General features: G+C 36.1%; 1 protein-coding gene across 9 annotated transcripts in view; it reads left to right on the top strand.

The window, feature by feature from the left end:
- Positions 1-20,432, top strand: part of PLEKHA1 (pleckstrin homology domain containing A1) — a 75,532-nt gene extending 55,100 nt beyond the window's left edge. For 3 of the 9 annotated variants that reach the window (XM_004464808.5, XM_004464809.4, XM_004464807.4), the window contains exons 7-12: positions 2,709-2,852; positions 4,283-4,351; positions 13,594-13,658; positions 14,252-14,315; positions 15,534-15,623; positions 18,045-20,432. In XM_004464808.5, coding sequence (XP_004464865.1) covers positions 2,709-2,852; positions 4,283-4,351; positions 13,594-13,658; positions 14,252-14,315; positions 15,534-15,623; positions 18,045-18,359 — 747 coding nt within the window. In that variant the 3' untranslated portion in view covers positions 18,360-20,432. Of the gene's footprint in view, positions 1-2,708; positions 2,853-4,282; positions 4,352-13,593; positions 13,659-14,251; positions 14,316-15,533; positions 15,624-16,796; positions 16,868-17,968 lie in introns of all 9 variants that reach the window. The other 6 variants (XM_012527661.4, XM_058298232.2, XM_012527660.4 and 3 more) reach the window with 4 other exon arrangements.
- Positions 20,433-21,158: the final 726 nt, after the last annotated feature.

Raw genomic sequence — 21,158 nt, 5'->3', positions numbered from 1 at the left:
TTTCATTCTTTTGCATATGGATATCCAGTTCTCCCGGTATCATTTGTTGATAAGACTGTTCTTTTCCACTTGAGTGGACCTGGCAGCCTTGTCAAAAATGAATTGATCGTGAAGCAAATGTGGCTCAAGTGATTGGGCTCCCACCTATCATGTGGGAGGTCCCTGGTTGGGTTCCCAGTGCCTCCTGAAGAAGACAATGAGCTGGCATGACAGGCAGGTGTGGTAAACTGTCACAACAAGATGATGCAACAAGAGACACAAGAACAACAACATGAGTGACCCAGCAAATCTGGGAGTGGAGGTGGCTCAGGCAGTTAGGCGCCTGCCTCTCCTACATTGGAGGTCCTGGGTTCGATTCTGGTATACCTCCTAAAGAAACAAGACAAAGAGACACAGCAAGTGCAAACAACAAAGGTTGGGGTGAAATAAATAAAATAAATCTTAAAATTAACAAAATGAGTTGATCATAGATGTGAGGGGTCTATTTCTGAACTCTCAGTTAGATTCCACTGGTCAATATATCTTTCCTTAGGCCTGTGCAATGCAGTTTTGACCACTGTAGTTTTTTTTTTTTTTTTAAAGATGTATTTTAATAAATTGTTTGCACTCGCTGTCTTCACTCAGTGTCTGTTGTGTGCCCTCTGTGTCTGCTTGTCTTCTTTTTAGGAGATACCAGGAATCGAACCTGGGACCTCCCATGTGCGAGGGAGGTGTCCAGCCGCTTGAGCCACCTCCACTCCCTGCTTGTGGTGTCTCATTGTGCTTCCTTATTGCATCATCTTGTTTCATCAGTTTGCTGTGCTAGCCTATTACGTTAGCTTGCTGTCTTGATCATCTTCTTTAGGAGGCACCAGGAAATGAACCAGGGACCTCCCATGTGGTGGGTGGGTGCCCAACTGCTCAAGCCACATCTGCTTATTCCCTGTATCTTTTTAATATATACTTTGATGTCAGGAGGTATGACATCCAACTTTGTTTCTTCTTTTTCAAGATGTTTTTGGCTATTTGGGGCCTGTAACCCTTCCAAATAAATTTGATAATTGGCTTTTCCATTTCTGCACAATAGGCTGTTGGCATTTTCATTGGGATTGCATTGAATCTGTAAATCAGTTTGGGTAGAATTGGCATCTCAAAATTATTGAGACTTGTTTTGTGTCCCAACATGTGGTCTATCATGGAGAATAATCCATGCATACTGGAGAAGAATGTATATCCTGATGTTTTGGGGTACAGTGTTTTGAATATGTCTGTTAGGTCTAGTTCATTTATCATAATATTCAAGTTCTGTTTCCTTATTGATCATCTATCTATTGATGAGGGTGGTGTATTGAAATCTCCAACTATTATTGTAGAGACTTGTCTTTCTCCTGTCAGCTTTGCCAGTGTTTGCCTCATGTATTTTGGGACACTATGGTTAAGTGATTGTTATTTCTTCTTGGTGGATTGCCCCTTTTATTAATATATACTGTCTTTCTTTCTATTATAACACTTTTGCATTTTAAGTCTATTTTGTCTGGTACTATTATAGTTACCCCAGCTCTTTTTTAGTTACAGTTTGCATGGAATATCTTTTTCCAGCCTTCACTTTAAACCTATTTGTGTTTTCCCTTTTTCTTCTCTTTTTTTTTTAAAGTTTTTTGTTTGTTGGTTTGTTTTTAAAGATTTATTTTATTTTTCCCCACCCCTCATTGTTTTATACTTGCTGTGTCAGTTCGTCTTTCTTGCTTCTTTGAGAGGCCCTGGGAACTGAACCCAGAACCTCCCATGTGGGAGGGAGGCATCTAATTGCTTGAGGCACCTCTGTTCCTTCCTTTTTTGTGTCTCTAATTATGTTTCCCTTGTCAATCTCTTGTTGCATCACCCTATTGCATCAGCTTGCCACGCCTGCCTGTCACATCAGTTCTGTCTTGTTTGTCTTCTTTTAGGAGGCATCAGGTACCTCTGCTCCCTGCTTTTGTTGTGTCTCTTGTTATGTTTTTCCTCTTGTGTCTCTTGTTGTGTCATCTTGTTGCACCAGCTTGCTGTGCCTACCCATCGTGCCAGGTGACTGTCTTCTTTAGGAGGCACCAGAAACTGAACCAGGGACCTCCCATGTAGTAGGTGGAGCTCAGTCACTTGAGCCAATCCACTTCCCATGTTACATTTTCAAAATGTCAAAATTATAGAGATGGAGAACAAAGGGTAGCACAAGGCAGCCTTGTGGAGATGGAATAGTTCTTGATTATTATGGTGGTGGTAACACAAATTTACCTGTGTGATATAATTGCTTAAAATTATTTATACACACACAAAGACTACTGAGTACGTGTAAAACCAAAGAAATGCAAATAAATTTTGTGGATTGTACCAGTGTCAATGTCCTGGTTTTGATGCTGTGCTATATTTATGCAATTTGCCTATTGTGGGAAATGGTGAAGTTCCCTTTTTTTTTTCCACAATGTCTCATGAATTTGTATAATTATTTCAAAATTAAAAGTGAGCCAGGAAAAGTTTGCAAAACAGGAGAAATGGAAATTTGTGGTTTAATCAATGACATAAAAGTTATGATAAAGTATCTTAATTAGGAAACTATACTTGAAAATCTGTGTTCCTAAATGAACTAAAATAGAATTTAAGATTTTCTACTTGGATAATAACATGATATAAAAGTATGCTTTGGATTTAAGTAAGGAGGAAAATATTTATTTATTTACTTTGCTTCATTTTAGAAAGAAGAAGTAAATGAATGTGGTGAAAGTTTTGACAGAAATAATTTGAAACGGTCCCAAAGCCATCTTCCTTACTTTAGTCCTAAACCACCTCCAGATAGTGCAATTATCAAAGCTGGATATTGTGTAAAACAAGGAGCAGTGGTGAGTAGCTTAACAAAATAATGTGAAATAATGAAAATGAGTATGAATTAACTAACTCTGAAATCAATGTACAGATTGCTTTGTTTTATGAAAGACTTAAAGTGGGAGTCCAGCATGCTGCGAAGGAGAGACAGGAGATAGAATAGGGAGTTATTCTCTATTCAGAAGCCTGTGCTGTTATTTCCTTGGGCTGTGTGGGCAGCTAAGTAATTATGCCTATTACCACTGGCCTTCAATTTAAGTGAACTTTCCTAACAGTTAAAATTTATTCCAGAAAGTTTTTCTGTTGATTTTTCCCACTTAGGAATAGGTTGGGGAAAGAAAGCACTAGTGGGGAGATCGCTGACATGGAGGGAGAGGGGCATCTGGGGTGGGGGAGGGCCCCTTTCAGCAGCAGCTGTGGAAACTTAAAAACTCCATTTGGTATAGGAATGACCTCAGTTGAAAGCTCTGTGACCTTGGGCTACTTTACCTCTCATGCTTCGTTTCTTTTTAGGGAAAGTCAATATATAACCGACCGTTCAGAGAGGTCATAGCACATAGTATGGCACCCCAAACGTAGCCTTGTCAGCCTGGGCGTCTCACACACCACATCCATGAGGGAGACTCTCAGGGTCCCTGAAGTTTCTGCAGTACCTTTTAAAATTGAAGCTCTTCTTTTTGTGTGAACAAAATCTCTAGAAGTTCATGGGAAAATAAAGTTTGAAAAGAAAAGAAATACTTAAAATTAAGTCCTCCTGCCCTAGATCTTGACCCTTTGTAGGTGATGGGATTGAAAGTCAGGGCTTGAGGATCCTCACTTTAGAATGTCTACAGGTTAGGTCGTCGTCTGTTTAGGCTGTGATCTTTAGTTGTGTGTTAATTAGAGCTTTTTAGTAGATAATCCTTTTTTTTCCCATTCTACTCTTAAGTCCAAAATGTCAATGGCTTAAAGATATTTAAATATTTTCATAAAACTATTTTGTTTACCAAAAACATTTGTACAAAATAGATTACTTTATTAAATATTTTTACTACTGTGTGTAAAGAACTGGTAGGAGTCATCCATTTTAAGATGGATGTGGTTAAATAGTATTTCTAGTACTTGCTCTTGAACTATTGATAACATTGCTTTGTGGGGATGAAAGCACTTAAAAACAAAACCAAAAAAACAACTTTTAGAGCATTAAAAATAGTCTCCAGATTCCTGAAATTATACTATAAATTCATGTGATAAAAGCTGGAAGTCAGCCACCAAAGTTGAATTAGGAGTTCAAAGTCTGGGTTGGGAACGTGGGGAGAAGTTTTGTGTATTTCCTCACTAAGGGAGGTTAGTGAGGTTTGTTCAGTGCTTGGCATTTCTAATTGTGGGGTTCATATCAGACTAAGTGGTGTTTGACATTTGACATTCTTAGAAACAAGAGTCTTATGTCTGTGTTCATCTCTGGTAGATGAAAAACTGGAAGAGAAGATATTTTCAGTTGGATGAAAACACAATAGGCTACTTCAAATCTGAACTGGTATGTTGCTATGTCATAAGTGTTCTAAAAATATTTGAAAAACTGTTACATTTTGGTGATTACTTGTATACTTTTTTGTCCTGCTCTCTGTTTTTCGAATAATTAAATTCTGGTTTTGAGAGATACAGACAATTCAGGTTTTTGTTCTTGTTGTGATGCTTTCCGGTAGTAGTATTTTTGTTAAATACATTTTAAGTAAATACATTTTCAAAGAGGCAGTCTACCTTGAAAGGTTTAAAATATCAGGACCGCCCAGTCTATAAATTTCCTTAAAGGAGCAATAGAGGGACTGATGGAAAGGATTAATTAAGTCTCCCAAAGTCCGCCTTCTCTTGACATTTTCTCTTCTTATTTTACATTGACTTTTTAAAAAAATACGTTTTTTAATTTGAGAAGTTGTGAGTTTACAAAACAATCATGCGTAACATGCAGAATTCCCATACATCATCCCTCCACCAATACCTTGTGTTGTTATGGAACATTTGTTATAGATTATGAGAGAACATCAACAAAATATTGCTAATTATGGTCCATAGCTTATATTTGGCGTGTCTTTTCCCTGTATTTCCCCTGTTATTAATACGCTGTATTAGTATTGTACTTTTGTTATGTTATAGTTCATGAGTATTTAGACAGAAATTTGGCAGCCATTGCCAGATTGCCCACATTGCCCATAGGAGAACAAATGAATTTTAATTTGACAGTGTTATTGTAAATACCTAACAGCATTTCTTTTAACCTGGGGGGAGGAGTATAAAGAAGACGTGATATGATGTTTTCAGAGAGCTGACACACTATACACTTTTAAAATGCTAACAACTCCCTATTAGGTAGGTGGGGTTATCACCCTCATCTTAAACATGGGGAGATTGATACGAAGGGGAAGTAAATTGCCTGAGTTCACTCAGCCAGAAAGCAGTGGAGCTCGGATTCTAACTCTAGACTTACTCCCAGTCTAAGACAGCAAAGCTATAACTTCTTTAAAGTTACTTTTTAAATAAAGGTACAATTAAAGAAATATTAATGTAATATTCTAAAATATTTTCTCCTAATTTGTCTGTTTTTCTTAATAGCTTTTATGAAAAATCATCAGACTGACACTTAATGTGTTTTCCCATAAGGTGTTTTTACCATATCTGAAGATAGAATCAAAGATTGAAAGTACCTCTTTTGATTGTTTGAGTTTTATTCTTAATTAAAATATTGAATCCTGCAATAGATTGTTGGATAAATTGAATACAACTCTGTACTTAAAACATCTGTCCTACCTTTTCTTGTTTAGTGGCACCTTTTGAGAAGGGAACCATGTACTTTATTTGAATGAAGGCACCAGAATGGCACTGCCCAGTAGATAGTAGACCATTCTGCACCAAGGGAAATGTTCTATGTCTGTACTGTCCTGTGCTATTGGCTATATGACTGGTGTGGCTGAGGAACTGATTTTATTTCATTTTAAAAGTAAAACTAATTTGATTTAATTTTAATTTAAATAACTGCATAATTAATTGCTATTTATTGGATAGCAGAGCACTAGAGAATAGAAAGGTACTATTTTAAGCTTAACCTCAAGCATCAGTTCTTCTGGAAAGCATTTGGACTCTGGAATAAGTACCTTCTCCCTATGTGCCCATGGTACCCTGTGCATACTTCTATCAGAATACTTCCCACTGTATTTTGCAGTTACATGCAGACTTATTTTTACCACTGAACTAAATGAGCTTCTTGAGTTCCTTTTGGCATCTGGTAGATAATCAGTAGATAGTTTTGAGTGAAAAATGACCTAATGGAGGAGAAATAACTAAATTAGCATGGGGCCTTTTTCAGACTTCAAATTCTAAGAGCCTCAACTGGAAGTTATCATTACTTGGTTTAGAAAGTACCAGACTCGTTCTGGGGAAGGGCCCAAAAGTATGTTTTTGCATGTGATGTGCAAAGGAGTGTAGAAAGAAGAGTGTGGGAAGTGAAGAAAGCAGAGCATGGGGCATGAGTTGTATGGAGGAGATTAAGAGGTATATGTATGTTCTCTCATTTCCCAAACTCTCAGTGCTTACTCTGGGCCAAGTGATAAGCTAAGAAGTGGAGATATGGCACTGAAGAAGATGGACAAGGGTAATGAAAAAAGAGGGGGCAAAGAAGTACCATCCTCACTGTCACAGAAGGCTGCTTTTGTGCTTGTGTGGCAGTTGAGGGATTCCATGATTTCACTTAACACCAGTGTTCTTGGGAAGAGTCATATACTTAATGGATATTTATTGAGATTTCTGGTTTCCTAGAACACTGTCTGGGAACTGGGAATAAAGACAGCAGTCAGAGATGGTCTCAGGCCTTCAGGAATTTAGTGATGCCACAGAAGTTGACGTGTTCTCACATCCTCTCCCCACTCAGTAATTTTAATATAATGAAATAAGAATTATTATATAAAACCTACTGCATACTGGACATTGTGCTTTGAAATCTAAGAGAAAAGAATAATTATCAAGAGGCAGGGTAAATATGTTGTGTGTATTTAGGAATCTAAGTTTTTAGGAAACAGGTAAAGTAGAAAACTTGAAGTTTTTTTTTTATAGTTATTGATCTTTCAATGACTAACATACACAGTTCCTCCAGAATTGAACATTTCTGAAGTTGTAAGGATGTGTGTTAAGGTTGGGACGACGTGGTGGTGGTCGGATGGCAGCTGTGCCATTGCTGTCATCACTGTTGTGTACACAGCGGCTTTGGGTCAGATCAAGAACACAGCGGCATCAGAGCCTATTGGCAGCTTGGAAAAAAATCTTGGTGACAGAGTAGAACATTCTTAAGAAATGCTGCACCACAGATGCTCTATTGGCTCAGAGAATGGTACGGAATGAAAAACATTGCCATTGATGGCGGCAAGTCAAAAAATGATTCAGAATATTTGGAATTTGAATATGAAGTTAAAAAAAACCTTAACCAATTTATTTTGCTTTTAATTTTTCTTTTTATATACGTATAAGAGTGATATATAATTGAATGGATGTCTAAAGTATAAAAGAGCTCTTTTACATAAAATTTTCTTATTGTGGGGCATTTTAAACCTAAAGCAAGTGGAAAGAATTGTGTATTGAACCTGCATATATCCTTCACACAGCTTTCATAATTGTCAACACATAGCCTCGTTTCATCTGTATCAACACCTATTTCCACCCTTGTGCTTTGAAGCAAATGTTACGTATCTCACTGTTTCATCTTTAAATATTTCAGTATGTACCTCTAAAAGATAAGGGCTTAAAAGTGTTTTTCAGTAAGTATAAAATTTATGTGCACAACTGAAAAACTGGAGAAATTGTTTGCAACAAAAAGCAGAGAAAGATTAATATCCCTAACATATAAAGAATTTTAAATATGAGGGGATTCTTCCTTGTTTTCTTTACCTCCTTCTACTCCCCACCCCATCGATCTCAAGCCATTCAAACCTAAAGTCATTAGGTGAAGCAGAGCAATAGTGGAGTCTAAGGGTATGTGGGCATGGAACAGAAGAAACCAGGGTGGCCTTTGTGGGGACTCAGAGCCCAGCAAGGATGAGAAGAGGCTGTCCTCTGGAGGGATCCACTTAGTGTGGAGTAGGGAGAGGCGGGCATCCACATGGGGGTAGGGGGGAGGCAGAGACAGGAGAACTGTTAAGTACATGCTTACTGATAAGATGAGAACTATATTAAGGATAAAAAAAGCCAGATTTTTTGCTGTTGAAGGGAGTAACATATAGAAAAAGAGAAGGTGTTAGTATTCAACTGGAATTGAATATATTGATGTGAACTTTTACTATATACAGATAGTTGTAGAAATAAACATATAGATTAAAAGTCTTATTTGTTTATATATATGTATACCTTTATTTGTAGAGTATAACTCCATAGGTCTTTCTACTGAGAAAATACCATTTTCCACTAAATGAAACCTGGGCTCCATGGCAAAATGGCAGATTCTGGAGCTAGGACAGAAGTCTCAGATGAGCTTTGAAGTCTTATGTCAGAATGCAAGGAAGTACCCACAGAATGATAGGGACATGTTACAAGAACTCAGAAGCCAACTTGAAATTTGGCTTGAAATTTCCCCTGGCCAAATTTAGGGATAGTTTGAGAATCAAAATGCTTAATGATGGTAACGGATTATTATCTGTTGAATAAAATAAGAATCCATGAGCCCCATACAGAAATAAATATTATGTATGTGTACATGTATGTATGTTTGAGGAAGAGGATATGTACATAGTTTCAGTGTACCCACAAAATACATATTAATTACAAAGGGGAAAAGAGTAACTTGCCATGAAGAAGCTTGGTATATACCACTTTAATCAGGTAATCAAGTTAAAAAACTGAAGAGGCAAATTAGTCATTTACCATAGTATGAGAAGATTGCAGCATCACTTCTGTGATAATTCAGCCAAATATGCATCACCTGAGTCTAATTATGAAACATTAGACACACTCAAATAAGGGACAGTGTACAAAATAACTGGCCGTTATCTTCAAAAGTGTCAAGATTATGAATATCAAGGGATGAATGAGAAACTGTTCTAGACTAATGAAAGAAAGAAACATGACAAGTAAATGCATTCTCTGGTTCTGAACTGAACTCTTCTGCTTTAATAAAAGAAATTTTATTAACTCTCTTTTGATGGTTGTATTATGATTATATAAGAGAAGGTTTTGTACAGAATACATACTAACATACTCGGTAGTGAAGCCATAGTCAGCAACGCAGTCAGACATAGTTTAGGAAAATGAATTCTTTTCACTGTATTTTCAACTTTAGTCAAAGTTGATGATGTTTCAAATTAAAAAAAAAAAAAATTGAGAAAATATCCTATAGGAAAATGAGCAAAAGATATAAATAGGCAATTTGTTTAAAAAGAAATAAAAATGGCTCTTAACATATAAAAAATACTTATCACTCATAAGTAGAGAAATGCAAATTAAAACTGCACTGAAATATTACTTCTTAACTATCATATTGGCCAATTTTAAAAGTAGGACAGCACATTCTGATGCTAAGACTGCTGGAATGTAGGTACTCTCAAATATTTCTGGTGAGAATACAAGTTGACCAAGTCATTTTGGAGGGTAATGTGGCACTATCTAACAAAACTACGTATGTGTTTAGCTTTTGAACTGCCGAACCCACTTTTGTGAATTTATCTGAAAGATACATTTCTCACAGAAAGAGAATATCTATGCACAAAGTTATCCATTGCACACCATAATTGGAGATGTCTGAAATGCCCATATATAGAAGAATGGTTGGGTAAACCTGGGGCCTTCTGCATAGGGGAGTACCCTGCAGCGGTAAGAAAGAATGAGGAGAGCTGGGGCTTCTGGCTAAGGCCCACTGCAAAGGTTGACAAATACTTTCTCTCAGAAGCAACTCTATATGCCATTTTCTAACAAAAGGAAGCAGGGCTGCTTGTTGAAGTGTCTGATTTCAGATCTAGAGCAGACAAAGTATAAGCTAGCATGGAACATCTAGTTGTACCAGAAAGTAAGGAAGTGGCTCAAAGAGTGATGGTACCTGTCAAGAAGGACACAGGCCAGCTTGAAGGGGCTCCCAGGGGTCATAACTGGGACTATTTGAGTAACAGAAATAATGATACTAATGGATTATATATAACCTTAAGAATTTAAAAAGTCATGAATAAATAAGTGGAGAAGGAAAAGCTTTTTCTTAGAGTAAAATTCCCATTAATAAACCTAGACAGAATGATGGAATTAGAAAAATCACCATTTGACAGCTTCTACAATAAGAATCATTTCAAGCAGGAATCATTGATGATATTGACACATTGAAAGGAACTCATCCTCACAACTGTGGTTTTGTGCCAAAATGCATAACCTGAATCTAATCATGAGCCCAGTTTGAAGGACAGTTTCCAAAGTAACTGGCCTGGACTCTTGAAAATCTCTCAAGGTCACAAAAGAGAAAGACTGAGGAACTGTCCCAGAGTAAAGGAGACTGTTGTGATGACTAAATAAAGGGGGTGGCCCTGGATCAAAAAGCAGTTTTAATTTCTTTTGATAGTTAGGTTACTGGTGGGATAATTAATGAAATCTGAATATGGCCTGTGGATTAGATAATAGTACTAGCATCAACAATGTTTATTTTCTGATTTTTCTTATAAATTGTACTGTGGTAATGTTGTACTGTGTTTTAGGAAATACACACTGAAGTATTTAGTGGTAAAGATGCAGGATGTCCACAACTTACCTTCTTACATTTCAGAAAAAATATATGTACACATAAATATTCATATACAGGTATGCAGAGACTCATAAAGCCAATGTAAAATACTAATATTTGGAGAATGGTGCAAGATAATATAGAATCCATTGTACAATTTTGTTACTCTAATATGGTCTGAACTTACTTCAAAATAAAACTTTTTTTCTATTCTAAGTCAGTTTTATTGTATCTGATCTCACATAATGGATATTACTTGTTTCTAAGAGGCTATTTTTGCTGATATGCCATGCAACTTACAGTATGATAAACTATGTATTATTAAACCAACTTTTGTAAAGAGGGGTGAGCACTGGGTATCCAAAGAGTAAGAGGACAGATACAGGCCCTTTTTTTTTCTTTTTTTAAAGATTTATTTATTTCTCCTCACCCCCTCATTGTTCCAACTTGGCTGTGTGCTGTGTCTTTAGGAGGCACTGGGAACTGAACCTGGAACCTCTGATGTAAGAGGGAGGTGCTTAATCACTTGAGCTGCCTCTGTTTCCTGCTTTGTTGTGTCTCTCGTTTTTTTCTTCTTGTGTCTCTCATTGCTCCATCTCGTGTCTGCTTCCCACCCCTGATCGACATGTCAGCTTGTTTTCTTTAGGAGGCAGTGGGAACCTCTGCTCCCTACTTTGTTGTGTCTCTCATTATGTTTTTCTTCTTGTGTCTCTTGTTGCATCATCTTGTTGTATCAGCTTGTTGCACCTACCCATCATGCCAGCTCACTGTCTTCTTTAGGAGGCACCAGGAACTGAACCACAGACCTCCTGTGTGGTAGGCGGGAGCTCAGCTGCCTGAGCCACATCTGCTTCCCAGTCCTGTCTTTTTATGCAGTTTACAGTCTAGCACTTATTGAGATGATGGAAAATTGAGTACTTATTGTTTCTCCTGAGCTTAGTTATCTTACATTGCATTTAAAAAAAAATATTTATTTATTGACTTTATTTTCCTTTATAATCTCCCCTCCTCCCCGACATGGTTATCTCGTCTGTCTGTTCATTGTTTGCTCACTTTCTCCAGGAGGCACTGGAAACTGAACCTGAGACCTCATGTGAGAGTTGAGTGCCCAATGACCTGAGCCACATCCACTGTGGCTGAGGCATCTACCGGCTTGTGGCATCTGCTTATTGTGGTGGGAATGGCGTCTAGCTCATTTGCAATGGGGATGGCATCTTGTTCATTTGCGGTGGGGATGGTGTCTAGCTCATTGTGGCGGGGCGGCATCTGCTCTTCTTCCTTTAAGAGGCACCAGGATCTCCCATGTGGTAGGCAGACGCCAAACTGGTTCAGCCACATCTACTTCCCAACATTGCTTTTTATTAACTATAGTCCAGAACTTAGGGTTTGCTGTTTCTGCAGTACACCATATACAAAAAATGAACTCGAAATGGATCAAATATCTAAGTACAAGAACTGGAACTCTAAAACTCCTAAAAAAAAATGTAGGGAAGCATCTTCAGGACCTTCTATAAGGAAATGGTTTCTTAGGCTTTACATCCAAAGCACAAGCAACAAAAGAAAAAATAGGTAATGGAATCTCATAAAAATTAAAAACTTTTGTGCCTCAAAGGACTTTATCATGAAAGTAAAATGACAGCCTACACAATGGGAGAAGATATTTGGAAACCACATATCTGATATGGGTTTAATATCTAGAGTATATAAAGAAATCCTACAACTCAAAAACAACAGAATTTTTTTTAAAGAAAAACTTCTTTTAAAAAGTTTAAGTGATTTTAATCTAAGAACTGTCATGGTTTAATTTTTTCTTAGTGCTACATGAAATACAGTCTGTCTTCATCTTACGGTCTCATATAATCAATGAAATCTATAGTATATAGTATTTCATGGAAAGTACAGTATAAATATGTTATTAGGGACTGGTTATCTCTTATGTTTGTGTCGTATCTGGCTTTGTAACCTTTGATGAGGTGCATAACAGGTTTAATCTGCAGTTTCTTCAGGTGAATAATAGTACATGTAGGAGCGGATGTGCTCATGTGGTTCCCATATATGAGGTCCTGAGTTCAGTCGCTGGTACTTTCTAAAAACAAACAAAACAACAAATGAGAAAACCAACTCTGATTGGGGAGTAGATGTAGCTGAGAGGTTGAGTGCCTCCATGTACAAGGTCCTGGGTTCAATTCCCAGTACCTCCTTAAAAAAGTGCATGTATTATGGGGTTGTGGGAAGTTCAAGTGAGAGAACACATTTAAAACTTAGCAGGTGTCCTGACATTTAGTAGATGTTCTGTAAATGGTCCTTGTTAAAATAATTGCCATTTTCATATAAATATTTAAGTCAAAGTGGGTGAATGTTCACTCGTCTGGTGCTTTGTATATCAAAATAACAGTCCAAAAGAGGAAGTACTCCACTTACTGCATATGCAGGTTAATGGGCTTTATTTTTTATTTTTAAGATTTATTTCTCCCCATCCCATTGTTGTTTGCATGTGCTTTGTCTGTTTCGTTGTGTGCTGGTCTTCTTTTTAGGAGGTACTGGGGACTGAACTTGGGACCTCCAATGTGGGAGGGAGGCCCCTAACCACTTGAGCCACCTCTGCTCCTTGCTTTGTTGTGTCTCTCTTTATGTTTTCCTTGTGTTTCTTGTGTCAGCTTGCTGCGCTGCCCATTGTGTTTGCTCGCTGTCTTTCTCATCTTCAGGAGGAACTGGGAACCGAACTGGGTACCTCCCATGTGGTAGGCAGGAGCTCAATCGTTTGACCCACATGCACTTCCTTTAATGGGCTTTTTATAATCTACACTGACACTTGGAAGGCCGGAAATAATGTAAATATGGGTTATATGCCACTTTCCGTGTTTTAGACAAACATATATAAGGTTTATAGTTCTGGTGATGGATGGTTTAAAAAGGTAATTTTTGGTTTGGAAGTGCTTCTAGAAAGAAGCATGATATCCACATAGATATCTCTATTAGGTAGCTAACCCTTAAAAGGATTTTAAGAATAAATGTCATGTATTTGTTTGTTTGCTTTTTGGCAGGAAAAGGAACCTCTCCGAGTAATACCACTTAAAGAGGTTCATAAAGTCCAGGAATGTAAGCAGAGGTAAGAATCAGCTCTGACTTGATGCCTGACATGTGCTTACAGATTATATTTTTATGATAATAGGACCTTTGTTATCGTTAACTCTTTAGAGTTGGGGTATGGTAAGATTTCCAAAACCCTGTTAAAGGTTTGAATTTTTTGTTTCTTTGTTTGAAAGCTAAAAATTAGGAAGCAGAATCCTTAAGCTTATTAATGCAAAGGAAAATGTAATATAAATAGCTTATTGTTATACTATGAACAGTGACACATTGATGTAATATAATTTTAGTATTTCAAGGTTGCTGCAAAATAGAGCTTTGCAGAAAAATATGTTAGCTATGCCAGAGCTTATTTGAGTAAATTGATTTCTTCACAGTTGAAAACCTTGAATTTTAAAGTTGCTTATATACTTTTCCTAAAGATATATAAATATAAAAATATATATAAAATTTAATACAAAAATAAAAATAAAATGAAAAGATAATTTGATTTTGTTAAATCAGTCGTTATCTGTAATATTTTCTTACTGACCCTTGGTGTACTGGGTATTCAAGTAATAGAAAAACCATCAATCAACTACTAATTAAGAATCATGGATAATTTTTTGTTAACAGTGACATAATGATGAGGGACAACCTCTTTGAAATTGTAACAACATCTCGAACCTTCTATGTGCAGGTAAGATACTTATTTGGAGATTATAGGTCATCCTAAGAAGAAATTAATAATTTTAGAGGTGAAATAAAGCATAAATAAGTTTGTTGCTTATGACATTAAGAAAAGTGACAACTTAATAAAATTCACCAACTTAAAAAGATGCGATGCATAGAGTCATTAGTTGATCATATGTTCAGGGAATGGGTATTCTTTTGTTATGAATTAATGAAATAGAACTAAGTAGTATTTAGAAGTTGACCACCTGCCTCCCACATGAGACGGTCCCAGATTTGGTTCCTGGTGCCTCCTAAAGGGGAAAAAAAAATTCTCTGAAGACCTTTTTAGGACTGTACTATCATCCATTATATGCCAGTTCCATAATTAAACTATCTCTATTACTCTGTTGCTGAGCATTCACTTACATAGTTTTCAGATATTTACTGTGGTAAATAATGTGATGATGATTGTCTTTGTGTACAAATTTGTCTGAATTTCTTATTTTGTAGGATGATTCTAGATTAAGAATATTAGAACATAAACATTTTTAAACCTCTATTTTGCCAAATTGATTTCTCTTAGTTAATAAATAAAAGTAGACTCTTTACCTTTTGCCTGCTTAGGAGTTTTTCCTTTTAAAAAGTATATTAATGAAGACTTTTTAAAAGATAAAGTCTTTATTAATGTATTTGTTTAGAAAATATTATTTTGTATCTTTTAACATTTGCAAGGAGCAGGCTTAATGGCCTTCATTGGATTAATGTTACAGTAATTAACAATGTTTCACACTGAAAGCCAATTCCTGTCAAAGGAATATAGTTTTTTAGAATATGGTTACCAGTCCTTCCTTTAGAATTTAGGGTACACAAAAGTTCTTTCTAGAAAAATGATGTCAAGATGGTTTTCTTAATTGCACCGATAAATATTCCTGTAGCAGATTCAGATGGTATTGCAGCAGATAGAACAAAATTAAATCTTCCTTTGACTTTCCCTCTCGTGTTCCCTCCAGCAGTATTTGACACTTTTGATGTGTCTGACCTTAAAATGTTAAGTGCCTAACTTGTATCTCTGTGTAATAAATAACACACTCAGCAAAACCTGTTTTAAAAAAGTGATTTCTAAAATTTGCCTTGGAATGATTTTATTGGTGACTTTTTACATTATCAAAAATAAATACACTGGATTTATAGAAGTAGAGGCTATTTTGAGAAAAAATAGTATGAGTTCTTTCCTTTCTTTTAGGCTGATAGCCCCGAGGAGATGCACAGTTGGATTAAAGCTGTCTCTGGCGCCATCGTGGCCCAGCGGGGACCTGGCAGATCAGCATCTTCTGTATGTCTCCTGCCCCCTGGGGTGCTGCCCCCCTGGGTCCCCTCCCGCATCCTGTTGAGTTATTTTTCCTCCTCTTCCCCTAATCCTGGATTCTCTCTGTATTGAGATTTATTTGCATGTTGACTTTCATACCAGTTGGACTTGCAGAAAATAATGCATTTCTAATTTAATGCTTCCTTGTAGTGTTATGTCTACACAACTTTCTGTGCATTGTATTGTCTTAAATGCACAAGCAGGGCAACTAAGGAATGAATGTTTCCTTGCTTTTTTTTAGGAATTATTACTTGTCAGTAGCAGTAGATTTGTTTTAACTTAACAGATTCTTGATATGGTATATGACCTAATCATTTAAGTTACCTTCCTTAGAGCAGTATATAGTTTTGTAAACATTCAGTTTCTCTACTTCCTCTAATTTCAGTTAAGCTTTTTGACTAAATAGTGCCATTAAAGACCATTGAGTAGCTGGAGCCTTTAAATGCTCTCAGCCAGTATTTTCCTTATCAGGTCACTTTCTTGTAGCTTAATTTAAAAGCCTGCTTCTTCTTACTGCCATGATTATCTTTGTGCTAGTATGTAATAAAATGGGAAAAATAAAACACTCAGAAATAGTAGGAAAAATGTTTTCAATTTATGTTCAGGTACACCACAGAAATAAGATTTGACTCTGAAAATATGAATTCTGCTGGTCATGAAAAAATTTTAAGTGGTTTAAAATATAAGATTTTCTTCTGAAGAATGTGGTCTGATACCTAGATTTATGATAAATGCTAAATATTCTGTGCTTTTAATATTTTCCTGGTAGTAATCTTATCTTTTAACAGTGTCCTGGTTAGAGTACCCACAGATCAGTAAATAGAAATATGTTATCTCATTTCTTAAATAAGTCATTCTACTTATATCTATTTTGGAATATCTAAGAAGTCACTTTAATAGGTGTTGATTTTGTAACTGCCTTTGATTCATGTGACCTTTTCAGCAGTCAGGTATGAGAGACTCTCTGCAAAAACAATGTCTGTTGGGAAGAGGAAAAGCTGGAGCAGGGCGTTTGTGTTTTGTGCTTTGTGGTGGGGGCAGAGTGGGCTCTTTCTAGCTATGACTATCAGCAAACATTCTCTTTTCCTCCCTCTCCCCAGTATAGGTTAACTCTAACCTTAGCTTTGCACTGTGTTCCAGATGCGGCAGGCCAGAAGGCTGTCGAATCCTTGTATACAGAGGTATACATCAAGGACGGGTGAATGCGGCACGTATGTGGGCTCTCACGCAAACGTGCCTTCTTACTAGAGGGCCGGGACTTACTCACTCCTTACAACTGATCAGATCAAGTTGAGTTAACCAGACTGCCTTTCGCAGTTATTGTAACTGACTTTGTCAACACTAACTCAAAACTATTTCACTATGGTCATCCGGTTGGATATGTGCATTAAAAAATAATGATAATAAAAAATGGGAAAAACAAAACTTCACAAATTGAAAAATCATTAAACTATCTTCTTAAAATTAGTTTACTGAATTGCCACAAGAGTTTTAATTTCTATATTTTATTTATTTTGCAGTATTTTATATACAACACTTAAAATGCACTTTTATAATTTGTACATCATGCATATGAATTAGATAAGCTGTACATTATTTGTTTACTTTACATCTTACATCTCAGGTGAAAGTTTGCCATTTAATGGAAATCTGTACTGTTTTGGTTATTCATAGCACTTTTTCTTTGAAGCCTCAAGTTTCATAAATGAATACATCATAGTAGGACTATATGGAAATACATTTAGAATGGTCATATTTAAGGATATCTTCAGATTTGATCTAGTTAGAAGCATATTTAAATTAATATTCACAACCAATAATTCTTTCACCATAGATTTTTAAAATGAATAAATATGCTTTTATAGTTGCAGCAAAATTCAGTGAAGCAAAAACTTAGTTTGTTAGACTCAGACGAAACAATATTTTTAAAAAATGATTCCTACTTATTAAAGAAATATGACCTTTCATTTTCACCTGCATTTTCTTTTTTTTTTCCCTAAAATAGGATAATTCTTAGTGTTGAGAATATACCCTTAAATAAAATGCTAAAGCTGGTGGGCTTCCTTTTGAACACAGTTCAGTTGCAATTGGAACGATATTCCAGTTTAGGCTGGTTGAGTCTTCACAGTTTCAGAAGCCGCCAAATTCGGCTTTGGTGACAGAACTGGTTTCTTAGTGGAAATGGTTGTTGGCTGTCATTGCTTTAAACTCACCCCTAAAGATGCATTGCTTTGGGAAAGAACTTGCATATTTACGCTGCTACGGCTCATGCTTCTGCTTTGTGCTTCTGTCTCGTTTTGTTTGTTTTTCAGAGAATAAAGTCTCCCACTGAGATACTAACCCTGTCGTTAATGATTGCCCATGTCTGACCACCACTCCTCTTTACAGGAGCACCCCCACTGTGCTTCAGAATCCAAATATGCTTCCCATCCTGCCAGTGCCACAGCAGCCACCTCACATTCCACAGCCTCTTGCAGCAGCTCTCTGGTCTCAGGCTTTACCATGGAGAAGCGAGGATTTTGCGACTCTCTTGCCAAGGTCAAGCCAGGGAACGCCAAGGTCCAGACTGTCTCTCCAAGAGAACCAGCTTCCAAAGTGACTGAGCAGTCTCTGCTAAAATCTCAAAGTAAAAATGGCCCTCAGGAAAAAGACTGTGACCCAGTAGACTTGGATGACGCAAGCCTTCCAGTCAGTGATGTTTAAAAATGGAAGCATGTGGAGACTGGCCCTCCTTGAAATCCCTCAGTTTCCCTTCATGAGGCTTCTAGCCAAAGATGATAAAGGGTGAAGTGGTTTTTAATGCGTATGCTCTACTTCCTCTTAGATGTACTTTTTATAAGCTGGTAAACCAAGAATCTAGGGAGTGGCCAAACTAAATTAAAAAAAAAAAAAAAAAGGAAAAGAAGAAGAAATCTATGTGTCTCATTCTAAACTGTCTGAAGTTTTGTGTGCTCTCATTTTGGGGATAAAAATGTGGGTTTTTTTTCCCCTAGTGAATTTGACAGTTTTAATGTTTCACAACTTAAAACATTAAAATGCTTATTAATTATTTTGGTCATTTAAAAAATGCTACTATGATTTCCTTTTAAATGTCCAGTATTTACACATTCTTATTAATATTATCGAATGATATTGCCAGGCTAAGATACCTAAACTCATGATGTCTGTGGTGCTGTAAAATTTATACTGACGTGTCAATTTTGAAAATGATAACCTTTTTTGATGCCCTTGATCTCAAGGTGAGTGATAAGGTTTGCAGAGAGGATATTACCACACTATTGGTGAGGGTTATGGGTTATGCTGGGGTAGAAAGGAGGGAAAATTACAATTCAGATGACTGGGTCTTAGGCATTTATTTGATAAAAAGTTTAATCAGGACTTGTAGCAGTCAGTGCTTTTTATTCACTGAAAATTGTTATTTGGTAGGACATTTTGGAGAGATCTGATTTTCTTATCAAAGTTTTGTAAATAGTTCTTGTTTCTACATTTGGATCAGTGAAAGACCTCAAGTTTATATGTATAGATGTAATTGATAACTGCCCTTAGTCATGCAATTGTGACTAGATTTTTGTCACTAATGACCTACGTTCAAGTGCCTGTGTTTTCTCATCTTTATTTTGATATTAATGTATTCATAAGTCCTACATAATTGGTATTAAACTTTGGGATAAAATTATTTTTCAGTAGCATAGTTGGATGTGTTTGATAGCATCTTATGTTAGAGATACCAGAAAGCTGGTATTTTACTCCCTGTGCAATATGTATATTATAAAAAACGAATTTGAGGATACATTTAATCATGGAATATCATAAATTTAAGCACTCTAAGGCATCCTTAGTTTCAGGTGTTGAATAATAGATCAGTCTGAGCAAGCACTGTTTTTGCGGGTTCAGTCTTAAACATTTGCTTTAAGAAAACAGTTTTAAATTTCACATGCTGCTATTTTTATGATATTTTACCATTATTTTACTGTACTGTTTTGTTTTGAAGTCAAATGTATCACCATTTCTCCTTTTCATTTTCTGAATTGACTTCTTTTCTGAGTGTGGGGAGAGAGAAATTTCCTACAACAACATTGGGGGAATCCAGAAGTTAATATCTATTATATTAGATTTACATAGTATCAGTTTAGAAAACCCAAATGTATAAAGAATGCACCATTCAACTTTTTTATTCATAAGCTAATATTTTTTAAAGTTGTATTTAGGTTCTCTTTTGCAGCTACATTTGAAAATGATAGGTAGAAATTGGTAATAATGGCTTTTTTTGAAAGTTCCTTTCTCATCACACCTAAGAAATCTTGTGTAGACACTTTGCAATATTTAAGAGCTTAATGCTGTTTTATTTTGGCACAGCTTTCGCATTGCATGTTCATTTTAGCATATTTTGGTATTTAGCATATTCATGGTGACAAATTGCTGGGTCTGTTTTTTCAACTTTTTATAGAACTACTCTTACATTCAGTAGCATAGGAAAATGTTCTTGTGATTGTCGGGTTCTCCTAATATTTATCTCATACTTTTATAATTCTATAAAAATTATTTAATTGTTTTAAAACATGCTTTTCTTGTAAATACGTCATATCTGAATTTTTTAAAAATTACTTTGAAAATCTTAATATTTGCTGCAGTTTTTCTGTATATATAACATATCTTCTCTCTGAATTGGAATATGTGTGCCTCCCAATGTTTACTTTTATGTCTGCTCTCTTTATATGTCAGACTGGTTGAACACTGTAATGACTTGAGAATAAACTCATAATTAATTCTAAGCTACTTCTCATTTGGTTTGGTTCAAATTTTGTTTAAACAAGTAAATAGAACTAGTACAGAATGTGTTTGGTTAATTGACCTGAGTTTATAGATTCAAGAAGACACTATAACTTCTGAAAGAATAAGAAACCTCACATCTGTAAATTCTTGAGGTATGGCTTGATGTAAAAGTATACAAGGAAAGATGAAATTTGAGATGAGGGGGAGGAACTTGCCTTATTTTGCTTAATTCAAAAAAATGTGTTCTTGAAAGCAAAACTAAATGTTTGCTTCAGAGCAGTTTGACTCATCTGGGCTGCTTGCAGTGCATGGTTATTGATCAGATGGAGTGGAATTCAGAGAACATACCAATCCCCAGGTTGGCCTTTGAGATGCATGCATGAAAAATTGCCCTAAAAATCTCCCCTTCAAGTGTTAGAGGCTACTTGCAAACCAGCTACTAGTAATATGCTCTATGTCTGCTGTGGTGAACACTGTATCTAGGGCCTGGTGCATGGCTAAAGCTTACATATTTTTGAATGAGTGAGGACAGTGCATTAATATATAAGGGATGTGCTTTACTTGTTAGAGAAAAACATGTTCCTATTTACTTTGAAATAAAATTCATTCCTTTAAAATTCTGCAATATTCTCTCTAAAAAGAAACTTTAAGTGATTTTAGATGTCTTCTTTTGTTCCTTGTGTCTAGTCCATTGTCAAATCGTGCTTTGTTTGCCTTTGTATCTTCATA

The sequence above is a fragment of the Dasypus novemcinctus genome, chromosome 6, assembly GCF_030445035.2.
Source record: "Dasypus novemcinctus isolate mDasNov1 chromosome 6, mDasNov1.1.hap2, whole genome shotgun sequence".
Lineage (NCBI taxonomy): Eukaryota > Metazoa > Chordata > Mammalia > Cingulata > Dasypodidae > Dasypus > Dasypus novemcinctus.
Note: the sequence above shows the minus strand (reverse complement) of the source record. Positions and strands in the feature narration are given on the sequence as shown.